The sequence below is a fragment of the Abramis brama genome, assembly GCF_963993115.1.
Source record: "Abramis brama genome assembly, chromosome: 21".
In the NCBI taxonomy this organism is placed as follows: Eukaryota; Metazoa; Chordata; class Actinopteri; order Cypriniformes; family Leuciscidae; genus Abramis; species Abramis brama.
Window position 1 is genome coordinate 5,227,754 of NC_139983.1, and position 21,697 is coordinate 5,249,450.

Consider the following 21,697-nt stretch of genomic DNA (forward strand, 5'->3'; position numbering starts at 1 on the left):
GTCCTCCAGCGAACAACTTGACCTGCCCACAACACGTCATTTTACTGACAACTGCTTCTCAAATCTCGGAACGCAAAATGCTTGCTCTTGAAAGGTGGGTCAGTACCCAGTTTATTTGGACCAGCTTGCTTCTCAGAATCACAACCTGTAATCAGCCGTTCACATTAATGCTGGGCTAACGTATGCACCATTATTGAAAGTTCCCACATGTGCACCGCAATAATATACACATTGGTTTGTTGATGGACATACTCTTGTCAATGCTGATGGTGAGGAATTACAGTTGAAACATCTCATAATGTATATCAAACTGAGTATCACTCAGAACTGAAGTTCAGTTATGTTAACGGGCGTTTAGCTTCCGAAACACGCGATGTGAGCAACAGACCAAATATAACAGACTGGGCCATCTGGCCAATCAGAGCAGAGTAAGTTCACGGAAAGGAATCATCATTCATGTTTGAGAATCATTGAAAAATGTGGTGATGTTCAATGTATATTATGAGAAAATTAAAGTGTTTTTTTACTTTTGATGCATGTAAACCTGTTGTAGGAGACCTCCAAAACAAAATTAGGAACCTTTAAATAGCATAATCGGGGCACTTTAATAAATAGTTTTTGTTCAATTAAATCTAAATGACAATATAACCATTTTATTTGTTTTAAAATTATTATATTTTAGTAATTACATCCCACGATACCAGATTTGTGGCGGGTACATAGAGATTTTGTTACAAATTAAATCTCTCAAACTCGATTAAATATGCATTTTTAAAAAACACTTTTAACAGTGCATAAATTGTTTTCACCCTAGAATATGCAAATATTTAATGATTCATTGTTTTTTAAAGTTAATTTAACTTTCGCAAATTAGGGGAAAACCATTTGCCACCGTAATTGAAGAATGACCCTGATTATTTCCTTTTTTATTATGGCTACTCATTGGTTAATTGATTATGTTCATCTGTGCCTTGTTTGGTGTCTTATTTTAGCCTGTGTATTTAAGCCCTCAGTTTTGTTCTACCCTTTGTCCTGTTTTGTCTGCTATTTGCTTAGCTATTATGTTTCTGCCTTGCCGTGTTACGGAATACCATGCTTGTTTAGTTTGTTTGATAAAAGTTTAAGAGTGCAGTTGCAACTGGATCCACCTCTCTCACTTCTCCTTCCTTGCCTCAGCTACACCGTAATAGAATACAGGACCACTAACATGGATCTAGCAGCAGCCTTCATTGATCTTGCCCGAGAAGGTCTTCCCTCGTTGTTATACTCTGCCAAGTTCTGTGAGTTGGCCAAACCTAGATAATGCCACACTAAATTTGGTTTGGAGCAACCCATTATGGCCACAAGAACAAGACTAGTCCTCTGCACAGACCCTATGGCCAGCTTCAACTCCTCCTCCCTCCAAATGTCGGTGTAATGGTCGGTGAAATCTTCTGAATTATATCAATCTGAAATTCTTACTTGTGATACAGCCTGGAATTAAGCCACACCATGTTAGTTCTATGGCCACTCATTGGTTAATTGATTATGTTCACCTGTGTCTTGTTTGGTTCTTATTTTAGCCTGTGTATTTTAGGCCTCAGTTTTGCTCTACCCTTTGTCATGTATTGTCTTTGCTGTTTGCTTGGCTATTATGTTTTTAGTGCTGCAACTGGATCCACCTCTTCCTTCTCCTTCCTTGCCTCGGCTGCACCATAACAGATATAGAGTGACGACTGATATTTATATGCATTTTATGCAAGTAGTCTGTTATACTGGTATAAAGATGTCATTGTTTTACCATATCAGAATTTCATCTTACTTTTTGGCCATATAAATATCCAGAACTACACCAAATTGCATATTTTTGCTAAGTTTGGGAATCTAAATCATTTTTAGGTGTTTTTTCCCCCCTCGAGTTTGAGCTCCATATTCTCACTATATTCTATATAGGCTATGAAGGCTCAAATATGATACTTTATACATATGTAATTTTAAAAATTTAATTTTTTAATATATTTTAAGTTTCAATAAACTGTTCCATTTAAAAAAACAAAAAAAGTAATTTCATATATCAGGCTTTACAAGGTAAAATAACATTTGGTGATGGCAAACTTCATTAAAAATTTCATTATTTGAATCAAACGTTAAATATTACTGTAAATTTACAATAAGTTACTAGTTGTAAACTAGCTGAGTCAAAGGTAATCCTATTATTATACTTGGAATGCATTATAATATAGACGAATGTGATAGTTCAGTAAAGAACACATCATGCATTCATACTGAGATAAATATATTTTTAAAGCAACAGTACTTACCCCTCTGTATAGGTGTCCAGTCGGGACAGGTCATCAGAAACTCCCAGCAGCACATCCAGTGTTCCTACCTTCATAATCATCATAACAAAGAGTTACACAACCTACACCAACAGAAGTATCGACAATTTAACCATAAAGTATTTGGTTTATCTGCCTCTCATATGTTGAGGCTTTTAACCCTGAGGGCCCATTTAACTGCATGGTCCCCCAGAAATGTATATGACTTAAACCTTTAAGAGGTCAAACATTTAGCCCATATATACTTTTACAATCTGAAGCTGAAATTACCATTCTGAAACTGATTTTGAGAAGCATGCTTATGAAAGAGACATTTCACTCAAGCAGGGAATCTAACACCTGTAATGATTCATAGACTGACAGAGCAACTGACACACCAGTAAGCTCTTTTTGTTTCCGTAAATTCATATGGAACAAACTGGTCATTATCTAGAGTCGTGTTGCAATTATTGGTAAGCAGAACTTGTGCTTTCCATTATCATATTCTATCAGCTTCTGTTAAAGGATTAATTCAACCAAAAATTAACATTTCCTGATTATTTACTCCAGGCCATCCAGGATGTATATTACTTCTCTTTTTTTTTAGCTATAGTCTATTTGCGACAGTCTAAAATCCATATTCAGACAGCTTCAAATGGCTTCACAGGTCCCCAACCAAACAAATAAAGGTCTTCTCTAGCAAAACAATCAGATATTTTCAGAGAAGAAAAATAATTTTGTAAATGACTGATCGTTTCACTAGAGATGATCGTCGGTTGGAGTTGTGTGGAGCTCTTTAAAGCTGCCTAAATGTGGGATTTGGTCCGTCAAAAAATTGACTACAGTGAAGTGAGCCCCATTTACTTGCATTAAATGGAGAAAAATCCTGAAATGTTTTACTCAAAAACCTTAATTTCTCTTTGACTGAAGAAAGAAAGTTATATAGCCTACATTTTGTAAACAAGTGTGTATTATTTACGATAAAACTTCTTTCTCCTGCAGTTCCTAGAAAGTCTAACACTCTTTGGTGCTTTGGTGCCTTGATAACATAGTTTGAGTTGCCCGACATGTCAGATTCTGGCTCATCAGTATTGAGTTTGAGGAGATACTGCCTTTTAAAATCCTAAGAATGGGAGACACTGTTGTACAGTCTAAGTGTTTGGGAAACCTGCTTGGAAACAATCAATATTTTCAAAATTAATTTTTGTTCCAGTGAAACAGAAATTACACACTTCACCATTAAAATTGATACTTCAACCTAAAAATAAAATTCTGTCATTGTTTGCTCACCCTCATATTATATTTGTATATTTTATATTTGTATATTTGTATTAATAAGAGAAGATATTCTGAGAAATGTCTCAGTCAGTGAATTTTGTTCATACAATAGAAGTCACTAGGCACCAAAAATACACTGGGCTGTTCCACAGAAGAACCGAAGTCATACAGGTTTGGAATGACATGAGGGTGAGGAAATGATGACAGATTTTTAATTTTGGTGTGAACTTTTTAGGTGAAATAATACAAAGGCGTCCTATTATGCTAATTTAGGGGTTCATAACTTTGTTATGGGGTCTACTAGAATACTTTTATATCATTCAATGTTCAAAAAACTCACCCTCTCACCCAAAAAATTATTTTTACCCGTTTTCAACGTATGTCTGAACGCTCTGTTTTAGGCTGCATCCGAAATCGCTTACTTCCCTACTATATAGTAGGCGAAAAACAGTATGTCCGAACTCACATTACTCATAATAGAGTAATGCGCATACAATGGACACTTTACTATACCATGAGACTGCGGGAGATGATTTGTGAATGGCAGTGACGTGATAGAACATACTTTTTTTAGTAGTCGCAAAGTAATTACTTATTCAAAATAAGTACCTACCCAGAGAGTATGCGATTTGGGATGCCATCTTAGTCTCGGTTTCTTTAAAAACCCATCTTCTGAAAAGTGCAGTCTGCACTGATTGGTCAACCGGTCCCAGTCTGTTGTGATTGGTCTACCACTTTAAACATGTGTTGGAAAAGCAACGCCCCTTACCATATATAATACCACCTAATACTGAGGCGCTGTAAATACTAGGGCTGTGTTCCAGTCCAAAATTGTCATGCCCTTCACTCTCTAACTTCCCTCCGTCTCGTTCACTCGGATGTACATCACTGCTTACGTTGCACGAGTGCCCACTATTGGCGGAAACTGCAATGGGCTGAATTGGAACGTCCTAGGCCCTTGATCACTTGCTGTGGAGTTGATTTATTATTTAAATGTTTATTCCCTTTAAGACTTTGTTTAATTCAAGATCCAAATGTATATGTTTTTGGGTTGTTTTAAAAAAAAAAAAAATTATAATTAATATATCATAGAGTAGTTTGTTGTGGTGGTGATTAGACGAGATCTGTGGTGACGTCACAATTATACTGCATTGTGGGACATATGAAGTAGACTCGCTCCCTCGGTCAAAATCGAGGGAACGAGGGTCTGTCCATAAACTTCCCTCGTTCACTTCACGAAGTGGAACGCACTTCAAAATGGCGGCAGGGATTCCCCCGAGGGGAAGTGCTTAGGGAAGTTTGCAAGTGCGTGTCTAAAAGTGGACTGGAACGCAGCCTATTACTTGGGTGGGAATTATTTAAATGAGGAATACTGTGACGCGTTCGTTCCCTGAAGAAAATTCAAGACTACAATGGAGGCATTTGAAAACATGTAAAAAAAAGCATAATAAGACCCATTTAGAATCATTTCAAGTTGTTAAATTTATATTTTAAAAATGGAACGCTCTCTGACAGACAAGTAAAAAATATGCTAACAGCCAGACTAATTTAGTATACTTTAAGTGTGTCAATGATTAGTTAACTTAAAGTGTGCTATTTTGAAACAACTAAGTATATTTTAGTTGTAATTAAATTGTTGTAAAGCATAATTTTAAGTGTATTTAGTGTACTTTTGTGTACTAAATTGGACCAACTTCAAGTATACTTTACTAGGGACTAATTACATGCTTGATTAGTGATATTGCCCCTCCTTGAACTGCCACCTTACCGTGGTGGAGGGGTTTGAGTACCCGAACTACGGTGACCGGGAGGGGACATGTTCGGTTCACTTAGTTTTGTCGTGGCCACAACATATAAACTCGTGGGAACGTGATATTAAGTCATGGGAACGTCATGATATCTCCTGGGCACGAGATCGTATGTTGAGGGAACGACATCTGTTTCTCGTGGCTACCAGTTTTATAACATGTGGGAACCGAATCTTCACACGCGACACAGGCTCTCCTTTTACCCCGGGCATAATTTACTTTACTATTTGTTGATTTAAGTTTCTCATAATTTGTTTTTGTTTATTGCCTTAAACAGGACTTTATTCGTGATCCGAGTATTTCATTCAAGCCAGCAAATTTCAGACGAAAAAGCCCATTCAACTTAAGAATGCGCTTCATTTATCTTTCACTTAAAACGTACCCATGTCTTAATGCCAGAGAGCACACTATATATGACATTCCAAGTAAAATGTTATTTCATCAGTCATCTCCATCTCCGACTGCTGTATAGGCTATATGGTTACCGTATTTACCGGTGTGGTTCCCTCAACACAACTACGAGAACTACATAACTACTAAAAATATATCGTTACCTCAACAAAATGTTGATGTTGGCCCCGATTTATTATCACATTTCCACGCCTTAATATGACGTTCCCACGAATTAATATCTTGTGGCAACAACATATCACGTTCCCACGAGTTTATATGTTGTGGCCACGACAAAACTACGTGAACCAAACATGTCCCCTCCCGGTCACCATACCGAACGACCCTTGGAGCTATGTTGTCCGGGGCTATATGCCCATGGTAGGGTCTCCCAAGGCAAACAGGTCCTAGGTGATGGGTCAGACTAAGAGCCCTTTATAATGGATTTAAAAACGAGGACCGTGACGTTGCCCAGCATGGCGCAGCCGGGGCCCCACCCTGGAACCAGGCGCAGAGTTGGGGCTCGTATGCAAGTGCCTGGTGGCCGGGCCTCCCTCCATGGGGTCCATAAGGGGCCGGTGCTTAGAGGATCGGGCGGCGGTCGAAGGCGGGGGCCTCGACAACCCGATCCCTGGACACGCAAACTAGCTCTAGGGATGTGGAACGTCACCTCGCTGGCAGGGAAGGAGCCTGAGATTGTGCTTGAGGTTGAGAGTTACCGACTAGAGATAGTCGGGATCACCTCCATGCACGGCTTGGGCTCTGGAACCACACTCCTTGAGAGAGGATGGACTCTTTACCACTCTGGAGTTGCCCATGGTGAGAGGCGGCGGGCTGGTATACAACAGTGAACGAGAGGGTCGCTTCCCTGCGCCTTAGGGTCGGGGATAGGTCTCTCACTGTCGTGTGCGCCTATGGGCCGAACGGCAGTGCAGAGTACCCAGCCCTCTTGGGGTCTCTGGGAGGGGTGCTGGAAAGTGCTCCGACTGGGGACTCTGTCGTTCTACTGGGGGACTTCAACGCCCATGTGGGCAGCGACAGTGACACCTGGAGGGGCGTGATTGGGAGGAACGGCCCCCCTGATCTGAACCCGAGCAGTGTTCTGTTATTGGACTTCTGTGCTAGTTACAGCTTGTCCATAACGAACACCATGTTCAAGCATAAGGGTGTCCATCAGTGCACATGGCACCAGGACACCCTAGGCCAGAGGTCGATGATCAACTTTGTGGTCGTTTCATCTGACCTCCGGCCGTATGTCTTGGACACTCGGGTGAAGAGAGGGGCAGAGCTGTCAACTGATCACCACCTGGTGGTGAGTTGGATCCGATGGCGGGGGAGGAAGCTTGACAGACTTGCCAGACCCAAACGTACAGTGAGGGTCTGTTGGGAACGTTTGGCAGAGTCCCATGTCAGAGAGATCTTCAATTTACACCTCCGGCGGAGCTTCGACCGGATCCCGAGGGAGTCTGGAGATATTGAGTCTGAGTGGACCATGTTCTCCACCTCCATTGTTGACGCAGCCACTCGGAGCTGTGGCCGTAAGGTCTCCGATGCCTGTCGAGGCGGCAATTCCTGAACCCGGTGGTGGACACCAGAAGTAAGGGATGCCATCAAGCTGAAGAAGGAGTCCTATCGGGCCTGGCTGGCTTGTGGGACTCCTGAGGCAGCTGACGGGTACTGGCAGGCCAAGTGGACTGCAGCCTGGGTGGTTGTGGAGGCAAAATCGGGCTTGGGAGGAGTTCGGTGAGGCCATGGAAAAGGTTGGAAAAGCTACCGGTTGGCCTCGAAGAAGCCCTACCAACACTGTTTTCAGTGGAGGTGGGCAGCTGTTGACCTCATCTGGGGATGTCGTCGGACGGTGGAAGGAATACTTTGAGGATCTCCTCAATCCCACCGACACGTCTTCCATTCCTGCCTCAAGTGGAGGAGTTCAAGTATCTTGGGGTCTTGTTCACGAGTGAGGGAAGAATGGAACGATTGACAGACGGATCGGTGCAGCTTCTGCAGTAATGCGGCCGATGTACCGGTCTGTCGTGGTGAAGAAAGAGCTGAGCCGCAAGGCGAAGCTCTCGATTTACCGGTCAATCTACGTTCCTACTCTCACCTATGGTCATGAGCTGTGGGTCATGACCGAAAGGACAAGATCCTGGATACAGGCGGCCAAAATGAGCTTTCTCCGCAGGGTGGCTAGGTGATCCCTTAGAGATAGGGTGAGAAGCTCGGTCACTCTGGAGGAGCTCAGAGTAGAGCCGCTGCTCCTCCACATCGAGAGGGGCCAGCTGAGGTGGCTCGGGCATCTGTTCTGGATGCCTCCTGGACGCCTTCCCGGGAAGGTATTCTGCACACGTCCCACCGGGAGGAGACCCCGGGGAAGACCCTAGGACACCCTGGACACGCCTCGGTGTCCCCCCGGAAGAGCTAGAGGAAGTGTCTAGGGAGAGGGAAGTCTGGGTATCTCTACTTAGACTGCTGCCCCCATGACCCGGCCCCGGATAAGCGGAAGAAGATGGATGGATGGATGGATGGATTAGTGATATTAAAGTGAACTTTATTTGTGTAACAAGTACATTACAAATTCATTACAAGTGTCTTCGAAACATACAAGCAATATACCATAAGTGTGTGTGTATATATATATATATATATATATATATGTATATATATATATGTGTGTATATATATATATATATATATATATATATATATATATATATATATATATATATATATATATATATATATATATATATATATATATATACACTCACCTAAAGGATTATTAGGAACACCATACTAATACTGTGTTTGACCCCCTTTCGCCTTCAGAACTGCCTTAATTCTACGTGGCATTGATTCAACAAGGTGCTGAAAGCATTCTTTAGAAATGTTGGCCCATATTGATAGGATAGCATCTTGCAGTTGATGGAGATTTGTGGGATGCACATCCAGGGAACGAAGCTCCCGTTCCACCACATCCCAAAGATGCTCTATTGGGTTGAGATCTGGTGACTGTGGGGGCCATTTTAGTACAGTGAACTCATTGTCATGTTCAAGAAACCAATTTGAAATGATTGACATGGTGCATTATCCTGCTGGAAGTAGCCATCAGAGGATGGGTACATGGTGGTCATAAAGGGATGGACATGGTCAGAAACAATGCTCAGGTAGGCCGTGGCATTTAAACGACGCCCAATTGGCACTAAGGGGCCTAAAGTGTGCCAAGAAAACATCCCCCACACCATTACACCACCACCACCAGCCTGCACAGTGGTAACAAGGCATGATGGATCCATGTTCTCATTCTGTTTACGCCAAATTCTGACTCTACCATCTGAATGTCTCAACAGAAATCGAGACTCATCAGACCAGGCAACATTTTTCCAGTCTTCAACTGTCCAATTTTGGTGAGCTCGTGCAAATTGTAGCCTCTTTTTCCTATTTGTAGTGGAGATGAGTGGTACCCGGTGGGGTCTTCTGCTGTTGTAGCCCATCCGCCTCAAGGTTGTGCGTGTTGTGGCTTCACAAATGCTTTGCTGCATACCTCGGTTGTAACGAGTGGTTATTTCAGTCAAAGTTGCTCTTCTATCAGCTTGAATCAGTCGGCCCATTCTCCTCTGACCTCTAGCATCAACAAGGCATTTTCGCCCACAGGACTGCTGCATACTGGATGTTTTTCCCTTTTCACACCATTCTTGAGCAGATTGTGAAATACTCAGACCGGCCCATCTGGCACCAACAACCATGCCACGCTCAAAATTGCTTAAATCACCTTTCTTTCCCATTCTGACATTCAGTTTGGAGTTCAGGAGATTGTCTTGACCAGGACCACACCCCTAAATGCATTGAAGCAACTGCCATGTGATTGGTTGATTAGATAATTGCATTAATGAGAAATTGAACAGGTGTTCCTAATAATCCTTTAGGTGAGTGTATATTTTGTTTTGTTAAGTTTCGGCCTTTAATTAGGATAGGACAGTGGCTAGACAGGAAGTGAGGTGGAAGAGAGAGAGAAGGGGGACGGGATCGGGAAAGGTCCACGAGCCGGGACTCGAAACTCGGGTCTCCTGAAAGCACAATGGCGTTATATGTTAATATAATGTATTTTGATAGTCTACTTTCCATGCATTGTTACTATGATCATTTCCAGCACACAGTTAAAATATACCTCAAATATATTTTTAATAAAGTGCAAATAAATAAACTTTTAAAAAAAACTGAATTTTCACTTCAAGTATATTTTTCTAAAATATATTTTTTAGAAAATATTTTAAAGCACAATTATTTTAAAGTGTGTTAAAGGTTGTATTGTGAAAAGAGGTAACAACATGATGCTAATCTACTTTTAATATATTTAAAGATTGTAAATATTTGCAGTGTACTATTGAAAAAGGGAATATATTTCAATTACAATAAAGTATACTTTTTTCACTAGGGATCTCATTCCATTTTCCTCATGAAAATAATACAGCTTTTTTTCTGAAGCTTAAGCATCTCCTTCAAGCCCTATTTTGTACTCTATTCATGGAAAATGTCTAAGAATAAACATGTTTAGTTTGTTTTTTCATTGTTTTCATTGTCCTCCATTGGGGGAACTGCTTTTCCTTAAACGTTTTAGTTGTTTTTTTAAATGTTACTACTTGTTTCAGAATGATTATAAAAAATTCAAAAGTAATGTTCCCATAATTTGTGCAAAATTATAAATAAGAAAGTTTCCTTAACGTTCACATAACATTTAAAGAACTGGACGTTTTGAACGTTCAGAATACATTCAGAAATAACATTTTTAGAACTCAATGTGAACGTTAGCAAAACGTTCTTTGTTAGCAGGGATTCAACCATGACCCGTAAACTGGCGTACAGTGAATCATCTGAGATTCTCCAGAGAGAAGTGGAAGAAGAAGAGTGTTTCCTTACCTTCAGCTCTGGGACATTGAATCTGGAGCTTGTGGCCAGACCTGATTTAGCTGCGACTCGTTTGAGTTTCTCTAAAGACTGACAGCTGATTTTATCCAGAGGAACCGAAATCAACCAGAACTCCATCATGCTCGTCCTTCTCACCTGTGACAGGAGTCAGAGACTTACACTGAGGCAAATGAGGAACTCTAGTGGACGTACCTTGACCGCTCGCTGACTGTATCATTGGTTTGCTGACTACAGTGTCAGAGAAGATTAGGTTTCTCAGACAGACGAGCACAATTCTCATGTTCTAAAGACACTAAAGTTTTATGATGAGAGTGAATGAGGTAATCGCTCATCAAGAACGCTCTGTGAGATCCATCTTCAGTTTTTACAAAACTCAGTGGTGTGCAAAACGCAAATGTCACAAGGTCAAGTATTTAATATTCCAGTCACTTGTGAGGAATGTTGGATACATTGGTAGATGAACAAATTCCATCACTTAAAAATGCAGCACATTCAGCACACCAATTACTAATGTATTTGTTTGTTTATATAATATTTAATTAAACTGTTAGACAAGGCCTACAAGTTTATCCTGACTTTTAGAACAAATAATAAGCAATTCATGATTCACATGGATTCTGACTTACCTATTTTGTCATGTTTCCTGCAGGTGTCAAATAAAACAATGAATGAAGATAAATATGAATGAAATGAAATGAATGAAGTTTAGGCCTGTGTTCTGTGTTGTGGTCTGAGGTATGTGAGGTAAGGCACTGTTATGTAAATTGATCGTTGAGAGAGAACAGGTGTTGTGTGCAAACACACCATAATGAGAGGCACACGCTCTTCTCACGTTGCATACAGTACAATTCGTTTCCCATTACGTTTTTTTAAAGCATGACTGTCTGCTTATTTTGGCTGTGTAGGCAGCTATTGTTTCTATCTTATTTTCTTTTTCTTCTGGCTGGGGGTCTAGGGTCTAGAAATGTTTAAAAAGTTAAAGTGAAATTTGGCATCATGCGAGGGCATTGTTTATTCATTGCCAATATTGGGGTCAGGCTCTCAAAACCCCAAGCACCACCGGTTGAGTGCACCATGAATTTATATTTAAAAAATGTATTTAAAGTCATCAATTAACAGACGTTTCAATAGACTTTTCTTCCCTATTGTGCCGTACATCTGATTGAAACGGCTTCTGGAATAAGAACAAATGTGATTGGATGGTTGTGGTTTGCTATTGGCTGATCTCATGTGAGTGACAGGTTGCCCCGCCCTCGTCATCAGAGAAGAGAAGAGATGCTGCAAGAGGGAGGGGAAGTTATTCTGATTCAAGATTACCAGCCACATGAATTTAAAACAATAATGATGTGCACTGATAAATCATATATTATAAATATAAAATAATATTAAATACAAATAAAATATTAAATAAAAAATATTAAATAAAAAATAAGAATGGTCCATTTTAATTTCATCGAGACTTTAATTAAAAATATTTTTAATATATTAAAAATATATTACTTCTCCGGCCATGGCAAGTCTAGTGGTCACAGCGGAACAAAAAAAAAAAACTTTTATTGAACTGTTATTTGATGTATTTATGTTATTTTTATGTATATGTATATTTGTATATTTTAAAATATATATTAAAATTTGAGGTTTTCCTGATGGACAAGTACAGTGGGGAAATTAATTATTTGATCCCCTGCTGATTTTGTAAGTTCGCCCACTTACAAAGAAATGAAGGGTGACTGTGGTCCCAACCTTGCCTTGAGATCATTAACAAGCTCCTCCCGTGTAGTTCTGGGCTGATCCCTCACCTTTCTCATGATCATCCGTACCCCATGAGGCGAGAACTTGCATGGAGCTTCAGGCCGAGGGCGATTGATGGTTATTTTGTATTTCTTCCATTTCTGAATAATCACATGGTCACACCAACAAGACAGTCTCCTTCTCACCAAGCTTCTTGCTGATGGTCTTGCAGCCCATCCCAGCCTTGAGCAGGTCTTTCTTAAAGTGACAGGACTAATCTGTGTTCCACATGCACATAACCAATCTGTGGGAGGCAGAATTCTTGCTGGTTGGTTGGGGATCAAAAACTTATTTCACTCAATCAAATACTAATCAATTTACAACCTTTAAATAATGTGTTTTTCTGGATTTTTTGGTTTATATTCTGTCTCTCTCCGTTAAAATAAACCTATTATAAAAATTATAGACCCTCAATTTCTTTGTAAGTGGGCAAACTTACAAAATCCGGAGATCAACTAATTATTTTCCCCACTGTAAAATATTTTTTAATTCTCCGGCCATGGCAAGTCTAGTGGTCACAGGGGCACCAAAAAAGAAGAAGAAAAACAACCTTTTATTGATTTTTATTTTAATGTTATTTGATGTATTTATTTTTTATGATTTCAATTAAAATATATATTAAAATTTGAGGTTATCCTGTTGGACAAGTAAGCCAAGTAAGCCACCCATTGAAATTATAAATCAAAATGGTGAAATTTACAATTAAATATCCCGTCAACTATAATATACTCACGATTTACATCTGTGAGATAACATTGACAATGCTGTTTCCAGTCAACTATGTTACTATGTTACAGGCTTGCGTTCTGCGTAAGAATCTCTTAACATCTATCATTAACATTTAACATCTTTTACCAAAATAATCTTAATGGCAGATTTTAATGTTGCTGGATTATTTTGTTCTAAAAATGGGGCTTTGCCATTACAGGTATATTTATTTCAAAGTAGAGCACCGAATAATTAGTAGTGGCTAATTTTGGCTGTATTTTTTATTATTATTAAATGTTAATGTGAACAATAAAATGCTAAAAATAAAAAATAAAGAAAAAAACTGCCTTTATTCTCTGCGATCGGTGAACGCTCGGAACTATTGTCGCCGGATGTGTTTCCACACGGACTTCATCCATTCTCTCTTCACTTCCTGTTGTGGATCCACGTGGGTTTTGTGCTGATGTTCATGCCAGCTAACATTAGTTCTTCAGCTTTTACATGACTTTATGTGATATGTTTGGAAGCTCTGTCTGAGCGCTTTAGAGATGCAGGTGTCTAGTGTGAATAACGTGAAGATATATAATCTGAGTCACGGGAAATCTCTTCCGGAGGTAAAACTCTTCTTCTGTTTGTGTTAGTCTGAAGCGTGTTGGTAGTTAGCCGGTAAATACAGTGACAGTAAACATTGTAGTGTAAAACCTCATCATTTACCTCTAAATCACACATCACAAGTCTAACCTGCATAGCTTAGTAGTTTTACTCATTTTACCTGTCAATTACAGTTAGTTTTATGACCCCTCTTCAACAAATGTGTTTCAGTAATTATGAATAAAATAAGCCTGTTTTCAATGCATGTAAAATAATTATATTGTTTCCACGTTATTTGTATGTACACAGCTAGTGTGAGTTTACATTCAAGACTCTTTTAATAAATTAGTATAAATACTAATGCTTTGGACATATATACTATTACAGGAATGCTATATATTACATTATGGTGTGTCAGTGATGTCACTAACAGTTTTTTTTTATGATGATGATGCTAATATACATGTTTATATGTTTAAATTCAACTCTAGTTTTTAACAATTATAAATGCACCTCATGTAATGTTTACTTGTAGAACTAGAACACATCTGTGCTTTTTTATCATTTTAAATTTAATGTAAATCTCTATCTATCTATCTATCTGTGTGTGTGTACACATACATTATCGGTCAAAAGTTTGTTACTGTTATTACTATTACAAAAAAAAATTACAATTTTTAATGTTTTTGAAGGAAGTCTCTTCTGCTCATCAAGGCTGCATTTATTTGAACAAAAATACAATATTGTAATATAAAATGTTTATAATGTAATATTGTGAAATATTATTACAATTTAAAATAATGTTTTTTTTTTTATTTGGATATATTTTGTAATTTATTCCTGTGATCAAAGCTGTATTTTCAGCATCATTACTCCAGTCTTCAGAGTCACATGATCCTTCAGAAATCACTCTAATATGATGATTATTATCAATGTTGGAAACAGTTGTGCTGCTTAATATTTATTATAACCTTTGATACTTTTTCCAGGACTCTTTGATGAATAAAAAGTTAAAAAAAGAACTGCATTTATTCAAAATAAAAAGTATTTTCTAACAATATACACTACCGTTCAAAAGTTTGGAGTCAGTAATTGTTTTATCTTTCTTTTTTTTTGTAAGAAATTAATACTCTTATTCAGCAAGGATGTGTTAAATTGATAAAAAGTGATAGTAAAGATTTTATTGTTAGAAAAGACTTATATTTTGATTAAATTAACTTTTTATTAATCAATTATTCCTGAAAAATGCATCACAGGTTATAAAAAAATATTTAGCAGCAAAAACTGTTTTCAACATTGATAATAATCAGAAATGTTTTTTGAGCATCAATATTTATATAAAATGTATATATATTTATATGTGTGTATGTGTATATATCTATCTATATATATAGAAATGAATCAATTATCAAAACAATCATTATTTGCAGCCCTAATTGCATATGTTTATTTCAGTGGCTGTCTGATCGAAAGAAGAGAGTTTTACAGAATAAGGATGTTGGTGAGTTAGTTCAACATTTTATGTTAAATACTGCTATTAATAATCATCTTTGTGAAATGTTAAAACCGACTAGAATGTGATTAAAATTTATGGCACCCTTTAATTTAGTGAAATGCATATAATTTTTTTTGTGAAACTTGTGTGTGTGTTTGTTCCCCAGTGATTCAGTTTATACCTTGGCAATATTACCTTTATTATTAATAATAATAATATTTGCATATTTCTATGGCCTATAGAGTATGATCTTTTTCTGTTAATGTCAGCTAAAAGCAGACTTCTTAAATCATAATTTGATGTGTTAGTTATACCTTCTTTAGCACAGCTTTCCACACTTTCTCCTGTGGAGCTTTAAATAAAGACACGTGGTTATGTATTTCTGTGTGTGTGTGTGTAATAGACATCCAGAGGAGGATCGAGCTCATCCAGGATTTTGAGATGCCCACAGTCTGCACCTCCATCAAAGTGTCACGAGATGGCCAGTTCGTTTTAGCGGCAGGTCTGTGTCTTTACCAGCTTTACCTGTGCTGTGTACAAGCTGAATGTAGAGCGGGGACAGATGATGGTGAACACTGAAATCTTTTTGAATGCTTTCAGGCACGTACAAACCTAGAGTCCGATGCTATGACACTTACCAGTTGTCTCTGAAGTTTGAGAGGTGCCTGGACTCTGATGGTAAGTGTTATAATAACTGTATAATGCGGCCAATCAGCATGCAGGGTCTGAACGCTTCATGTTATATGTGCTAGTGTTAGTGGTCTAAGGTGTTGGGTGATGGTCTCTGTAATAAAAGCCCAATGCACTGAATATTTAATGAGACTGTCCACACAAAAACAACCTGAGCTGTCATTAATGTGCCGCTGATTACGAATAACACAAGATGCTGGTTAAAGCTGCTGCGTGATGATGACATTGGTTTATTCCCCTCACAGTGGTGGCGTTTGACATCCTATCAGACGACTACTCGAAGGTAAACCCAAACGGCCTTTATATGTCTGTGTGTCTCTTTCTGTTTGTCTGCTGTTTATGTTATTGTTGTACATGATTCGTCCAAAGACTAGCATATCCTTTAGAAATCTTAAAATCCCCCTGTAGCCAATCATTGTATCCCTTAAAACTCATCTTTCATCACCAAAAGGACATATTTAAAAGGTTTTTCCTTGAAAAAAATTCTTCATGCCTTAAAATATCTTGAATGTAACTCGACACCCTTGCCTCATTTAGTATGCGCGGTTCTATGAATATGCAAATGAGCCCCGCCTCCACTCACTCACTCAGCTCAGAGATCCACTGGTTGACGATCACACGTTGATCTGATTGGTTACAAGGTAGTTTGTGACGTCAGAAACACCAGCGATTTCAAAGCGTGTTTTTGAGACTGTCTTTGGTTCACTGCAGTTTTAAGGAGAAAACACTCAGCAATGCTGTCGACTTATGAATTTACACATGGTTTGACTTAAAGCATATTAAAAACACCACATAGACATATAAACTACATTAAAAACTTGATTTTCACCACAGGGGGGCTTTAAATTGTCTGTCCAACAGGGACGAATCGATGAGCGCATTAAAATGGATGTTTAAAACGATGCAGAGACTCTGTCATCATGATGTTTGAGAGTTAATGCTGTGATATGACAAACGTTGACTTGAATAAACAAATGTGAAAGATCCATTTAGTGTGTTTTTGTGTGTCCCAGCTGGTGTTTCTGCACATCGACCGCAGTGTGTCGTTCCACTCTCAGCACGGACACTACTATAAGACACGCATCCCCAAGTTTGGCCGGGACTTCTCCTACCACTACCCGTCCTGCGATCTCTACTTTGTTGGTGCCAGGTAAAAACAGAGACTGTTCACACCAAGAGCTAATATATTGTTGTTATACTGAATATATTCCTTTTATGGTTGTCTGACACTTTATGATTGGTCAAACGTGGCTTGTATTTGTATAATCATCCTTAAACTGCTAGTTTTTTATTTCCAGTTTTATATTTTAATATCATTCTGCTCACTTTTTCTTTTCTTTTTCTGCTGTTAGTAAGGGATCAGTAAGATTATTGGTAATACTCGTGCTAACATTTCTTTTGCTAACATTATCAATGTACAAACTAACATGAACTGTAACATGAGTAATGCATTTGTTACTGTATTTATTAATCTTTGTTAATGTTAGTTAATAAAATCCATCTGTTCATTGTTTGTTCATGTTAGTTCACAGTGCATTAACTAATGTTATCACAACTTAATTTTAATGTATAGGTAAATGCTGAAATTAACATTAACTAAGATTAATAAATGCTGTAGAAGTATTGTTCATTGTTAGATCTAAAATGGTTAACAAATGAAACCTTATTGTGAAGTGTTACCTATTTCTTTTATTTAAGACCACTTTTATTGAGCAAGAATGCTTTTGATTAAATTGATCAAAAGTGACAGTAAAGACATTTATAATATTACAAACGATTTCGATTTCAAATAAATGCTGTTCTTTTGATGCTGTTTTTTACAATATTACTGTTTTTATTGTATTTTTTATCAAATAAGTGCAGCCTTGGTGAGCAGAAGAAACTTCTCTCCAAAACATAAAGCATCTTACTGATCCCAAGCTTTTGACCAGTAGTGTAATATTTAATATCCATTTATTAGCGTATCTGTGTCATAAGATATCAGTAATGCATAAGCTGTGATGCTATCAGTATATTAATGCATTAAAGCATGTGAAATATTTATAATCAGATGATGGTTGAAAAATGTGGGCTGATTTGCTAGAACGACTGACGTCTGTCCACCTGACATGAACGCAAGTGAACACCCAGTGTGCTTCTTCAGTTCACTCTCGACGTGAATGGACCTTTTATCTTCGATTCGCTTTGATTTTTGTTTGTTATTAAACGACCTTTAGGACCATTACAAATTATAGACATACACGGGACTCTGTGCAAATCCCTGTTAACTCCTAACTTTGTGTCCTCTCTTTTGTTCTTCTGAATGAAATGCATGTGTAGCTCGGAGATCTTCAGGCTGAATCTTGAACAGGGCCGATTCCTGAACTCCTTACAGACCGATGCGGCGTAAGTATCTCTCCACCAGAGGGCGCACTTCTACAGTCACAAACACCAACACTTCAGGTGCATTTCGAATGAATCCATTCTATAAGGAATAGGGGTGTAACAATATTTCGTGTCACAATATATCACAATAAAAAAATGCATCAATATGTATCGTGGATAGTTCTCCCAAAATGACAATTTCTCTGTGAGAAAAAATTCAAGTTTTCAGAGTTTTAGTGTCAGTACGATATTAAACTACTATATATAATGTTGAATATAATGTATAATAAAGCAATGGGGAATATTTGTGGGTCCTGATAATGCCAAATGTCTGATGTTACCAGTAAAAAGTGGCCTATATTATTTTGAATACTGTATATCTAGTCAGTGAAGGAGTGCATGTATGTTAGTTTCAAATAATTCTGTATTTTCAGCTCCAGAATCATGAATATTGTTATTCTGGTGTCTCTATTGTCCTGTGCTTTGGGTTTCCAGCACCAAGTCCAAGCCTGTTCATTTACACACACAATGTAATATCAAATTTAGCATTTTAAAAAACAGTACATTTTTTGTTAACCTTTTATCATATGTCTTGTAGTATCACAATAATATCGTATCGTGAGTTCAGTATCGTGTATCGAATCGTGACATGAGGGCATCGTTACACCCCTAATATTAGAAATGTATATTTTTAGTAGATGATCACTATTTCTTTGTTTTTAATGCGTAGTCTAGCTGTGTGACGTACATATTTAAAATGACACAAATATTCTCTCAATTAAAGAGCGACTGCTACAATAAGATATAAGAGAGGAATAGAAAATGCTGTTTATGATAGTTTGAGATGTTTCACTACATGATGACAAACTGCCAAACAACAATTCTCATATTTTCGCAGGGAAATCAACGTGTGCGACATCAACCCCGTCCATAACTTGTTTGCTGCGGGAACATTAGAGGTATGTGTTGATGCCAGCAGACTGACTGATGTTTGTGCCGCTGTGTATCAATGAGCGTGTGTGTTTGTGAAGGGCAGAGTGGACTGCTGGGATCCTCGTGTCCGGGGTCGAGTGGGCGTTCTGGACTGCGCTCTCAGCAGCATCACTGACGACACTGAGTAAGTTTCATTCATGGACAGAAATAGTTCAGTGTTCAGCCAAGAATGAGCCATTTGCCATTGTTTACTCTCCATCTCGTCTATCAATACTCGCATGATTATGTTTTTCTGGGGACTCATAACAAGTGTTGTGCAATGAAAATGTCGACTGTTAAACAAGATTTTCTGTGAACAAGGTCCAGTCTGTTTATCATATGGCTTCAGAAGACCTGAGATATCACAGTAAATATAAATATAATTAAAAAAAAAAAGTTTGGAAAAATTACAGGGTTTTTTATGTTTTTGAAAGATGTCTCTCCTCTCTCCAGAAAATCTGTAATATTTTGTATATTTTGAAATACTATTACAATTTAAAGAACATTCTATACATGTAAAGTGTAATGTATTCCTGTGATCAAAGCTGAATTTTCAGCATCATTACTCCAGTCTTCAGTGTCACATGATCCTTCAGAAATCACTCTAATATGATGATTTAATGCTCAATAAAAAGTTATTATTATTATTATCAATGTTGGAAAAAGTTGTGCTGCTTCATATTTTTGTGGAAACTGTCAGATGCTAAAAAGTTTGAGTAAGATTTGAAAAAAAACTTGCTATGCTTTAAATTGATCAAAAGTGATTGTAAAGACATTTATAATGTTACAAAATATTTCTATTTAAAATTTCTGTTAAAATAGAAATGTATGTTCTTTTGAACTTTCTATTCAACAAAGATTCCTGAAAATGATCATGGTTCAAAAATATTAAGTGGCATATTAGAGTGATTTCTGAAGGATCATGTGACACTGAAGACTGGAGTAATGATGCTGAAAATTCAGCTTTGATCACCGGAATAAATTACACTTTATATAAATATTCACTATAGTTATTTTAAATTTGCAATAGTATTTCACAACATTACTGTTTTTACTGTAATTTTGATCAAATATATGGCATACACTTTACACTAGTGTCATTTGTTAGCATTAATGCTTTAGCTAACATGAACTTACACTGAGCAATATTCTCACAGCATTTATTAACCTTGTAAATGTTAATAAAAAGCTTGATGAAACGTTGAATGTTCATGTTAGTTCACAGTGCATTAACTAGTGTTATCAGATACAACTTTTGATTTTAATCATGTAATAGTAAATATTGAACTAAGATTGCTGTAAATGCTGAAGAAGTATTGTACATTTGTTAGTTCATGTTAACTAATGTAGTTAATTAATGATAACAAATGAAACCTTTTTGTAAAGTGTTACCATTAAATGCAGCCTTGATCAGCATAATAGACTTCTTTCAAAAACATTAAATAAAATCTTCCATGTTTCAAACTTTTCACCAGTGGTGCAAGAATATAACTTATTCAGGTTTGTAATATCTCTATTATAAACATTTAAATCATTGTATTATATTTTAATATTTTTGATTTTCTGCTCACCAAGGCTGCATTTATTGTTTCAAAAACAACAAATCAAATTTTCAGTAAATTATGAAATAATTCAGCAATTTAAAATAACTGTGTTCTATTGTAATAGGTTTTAAGATGCAGTTTATTACTGTGATGCAAAGCTGTTATTGTAAAGTAGGGTTGCACAATATATCGAAATATCACAAATGTATATATCGCGACATGCATATCACAACGGCTTGCAATAACTGGGGTCACGAACAAAAGACAGAGAAAATCAGAGGTGTTTACGATTCCACTCAGCAGCGCTCAAAGCGTCACATTTGTAAAATTTCTGTACCGACTTGGAACCGAAGTCGGTACTTTTGACAACTTTATAATAACCGTCTGACGTCCTGTGTTTGAAGGGTGGAAGGTCTGCCGTCCGTCAGCGCTCTGAAGTTCAACGGCTCTCTGGGAATGGCGGTGGGCACCAGCACCGGACAGGTCACTACTGATTTAACCCTCACTTTTAAAGTGTAAAGTCCTGGTTAAATAGAGACACCTCAGCTCAAAGGAGAGAGCAAACGTGAACTCATGGCCATCAGTGCTTGTTTTGACCTGGAGTTGTGATTTCTTCTCAGATCCTCGTCTATGATCTTCGTTCTTCACATCCTCTGCTAGTTAAAGATCATTACTATGGTCTTCCCATCAAATCCCTTCACTTCCACGAGCCGCTGGACCTGGTGCTGTCCGCCGACTCCAAAATCATCAAGATGTGGCACAAAGACAATGTAAGACCGGCTTCGCTGGTGCATTTCTTTATCCAGACGTTCGGCATGGATCCTTTATTGGAAAAACATCAGAAGC

The 21,697-nt window shown here is 37.8% G+C and overlaps 2 protein-coding genes across 2 annotated transcripts in view; one reads left to right on the forward strand and one right to left on the reverse strand.

The window, feature by feature from the left end:
• The window catches only part of atp6v1c2 (ATPase H+ transporting V1 subunit C2), a gene marked incomplete at both ends in the record, with an annotated part of 34,629 nt that extends 23,813 nt beyond the window's left edge, over window positions 1-10,816 (reverse strand). Inside the window, 2 exons of the mRNA XM_084097304.1 lie at window positions 2,301-2,368; window positions 10,688-10,816. Coding sequence (XP_083953430.1) covers window positions 2,301-2,368; window positions 10,688-10,816 — 197 coding nt within the window. The remainder of the gene's footprint in view (window positions 1-2,300; window positions 2,369-10,687) is intronic.
• Window positions 10,817-13,614: 2,798 nt separating this feature from the next.
• Window positions 13,615-21,697, forward strand: part of nol10 (nucleolar protein 10) — a 29,356-nt gene continuing 21,273 nt past the window's right edge. Inside the window, exons 1-11 of the mRNA XM_084097585.1 lie at window positions 13,615-13,809; window positions 15,242-15,287; window positions 15,685-15,783; window positions 15,882-15,959; window positions 16,217-16,254; window positions 16,985-17,121; window positions 18,291-18,356; window positions 19,234-19,294; window positions 19,367-19,452; window positions 21,256-21,334; window positions 21,472-21,621. Of these exons, the coding sequence (XP_083953711.1) occupies window positions 13,744-13,809; window positions 15,242-15,287; window positions 15,685-15,783; window positions 15,882-15,959; window positions 16,217-16,254; window positions 16,985-17,121; window positions 18,291-18,356; window positions 19,234-19,294; window positions 19,367-19,452; window positions 21,256-21,334; window positions 21,472-21,621 (906 nt within the window). The 5' untranslated portion in view covers window positions 13,615-13,743. The remainder of the gene's footprint in view (window positions 13,810-15,241; window positions 15,288-15,684; window positions 15,784-15,881; window positions 15,960-16,216; window positions 16,255-16,984; window positions 17,122-18,290; window positions 18,357-19,233; window positions 19,295-19,366; window positions 19,453-21,255; window positions 21,335-21,471; window positions 21,622-21,697) is intronic.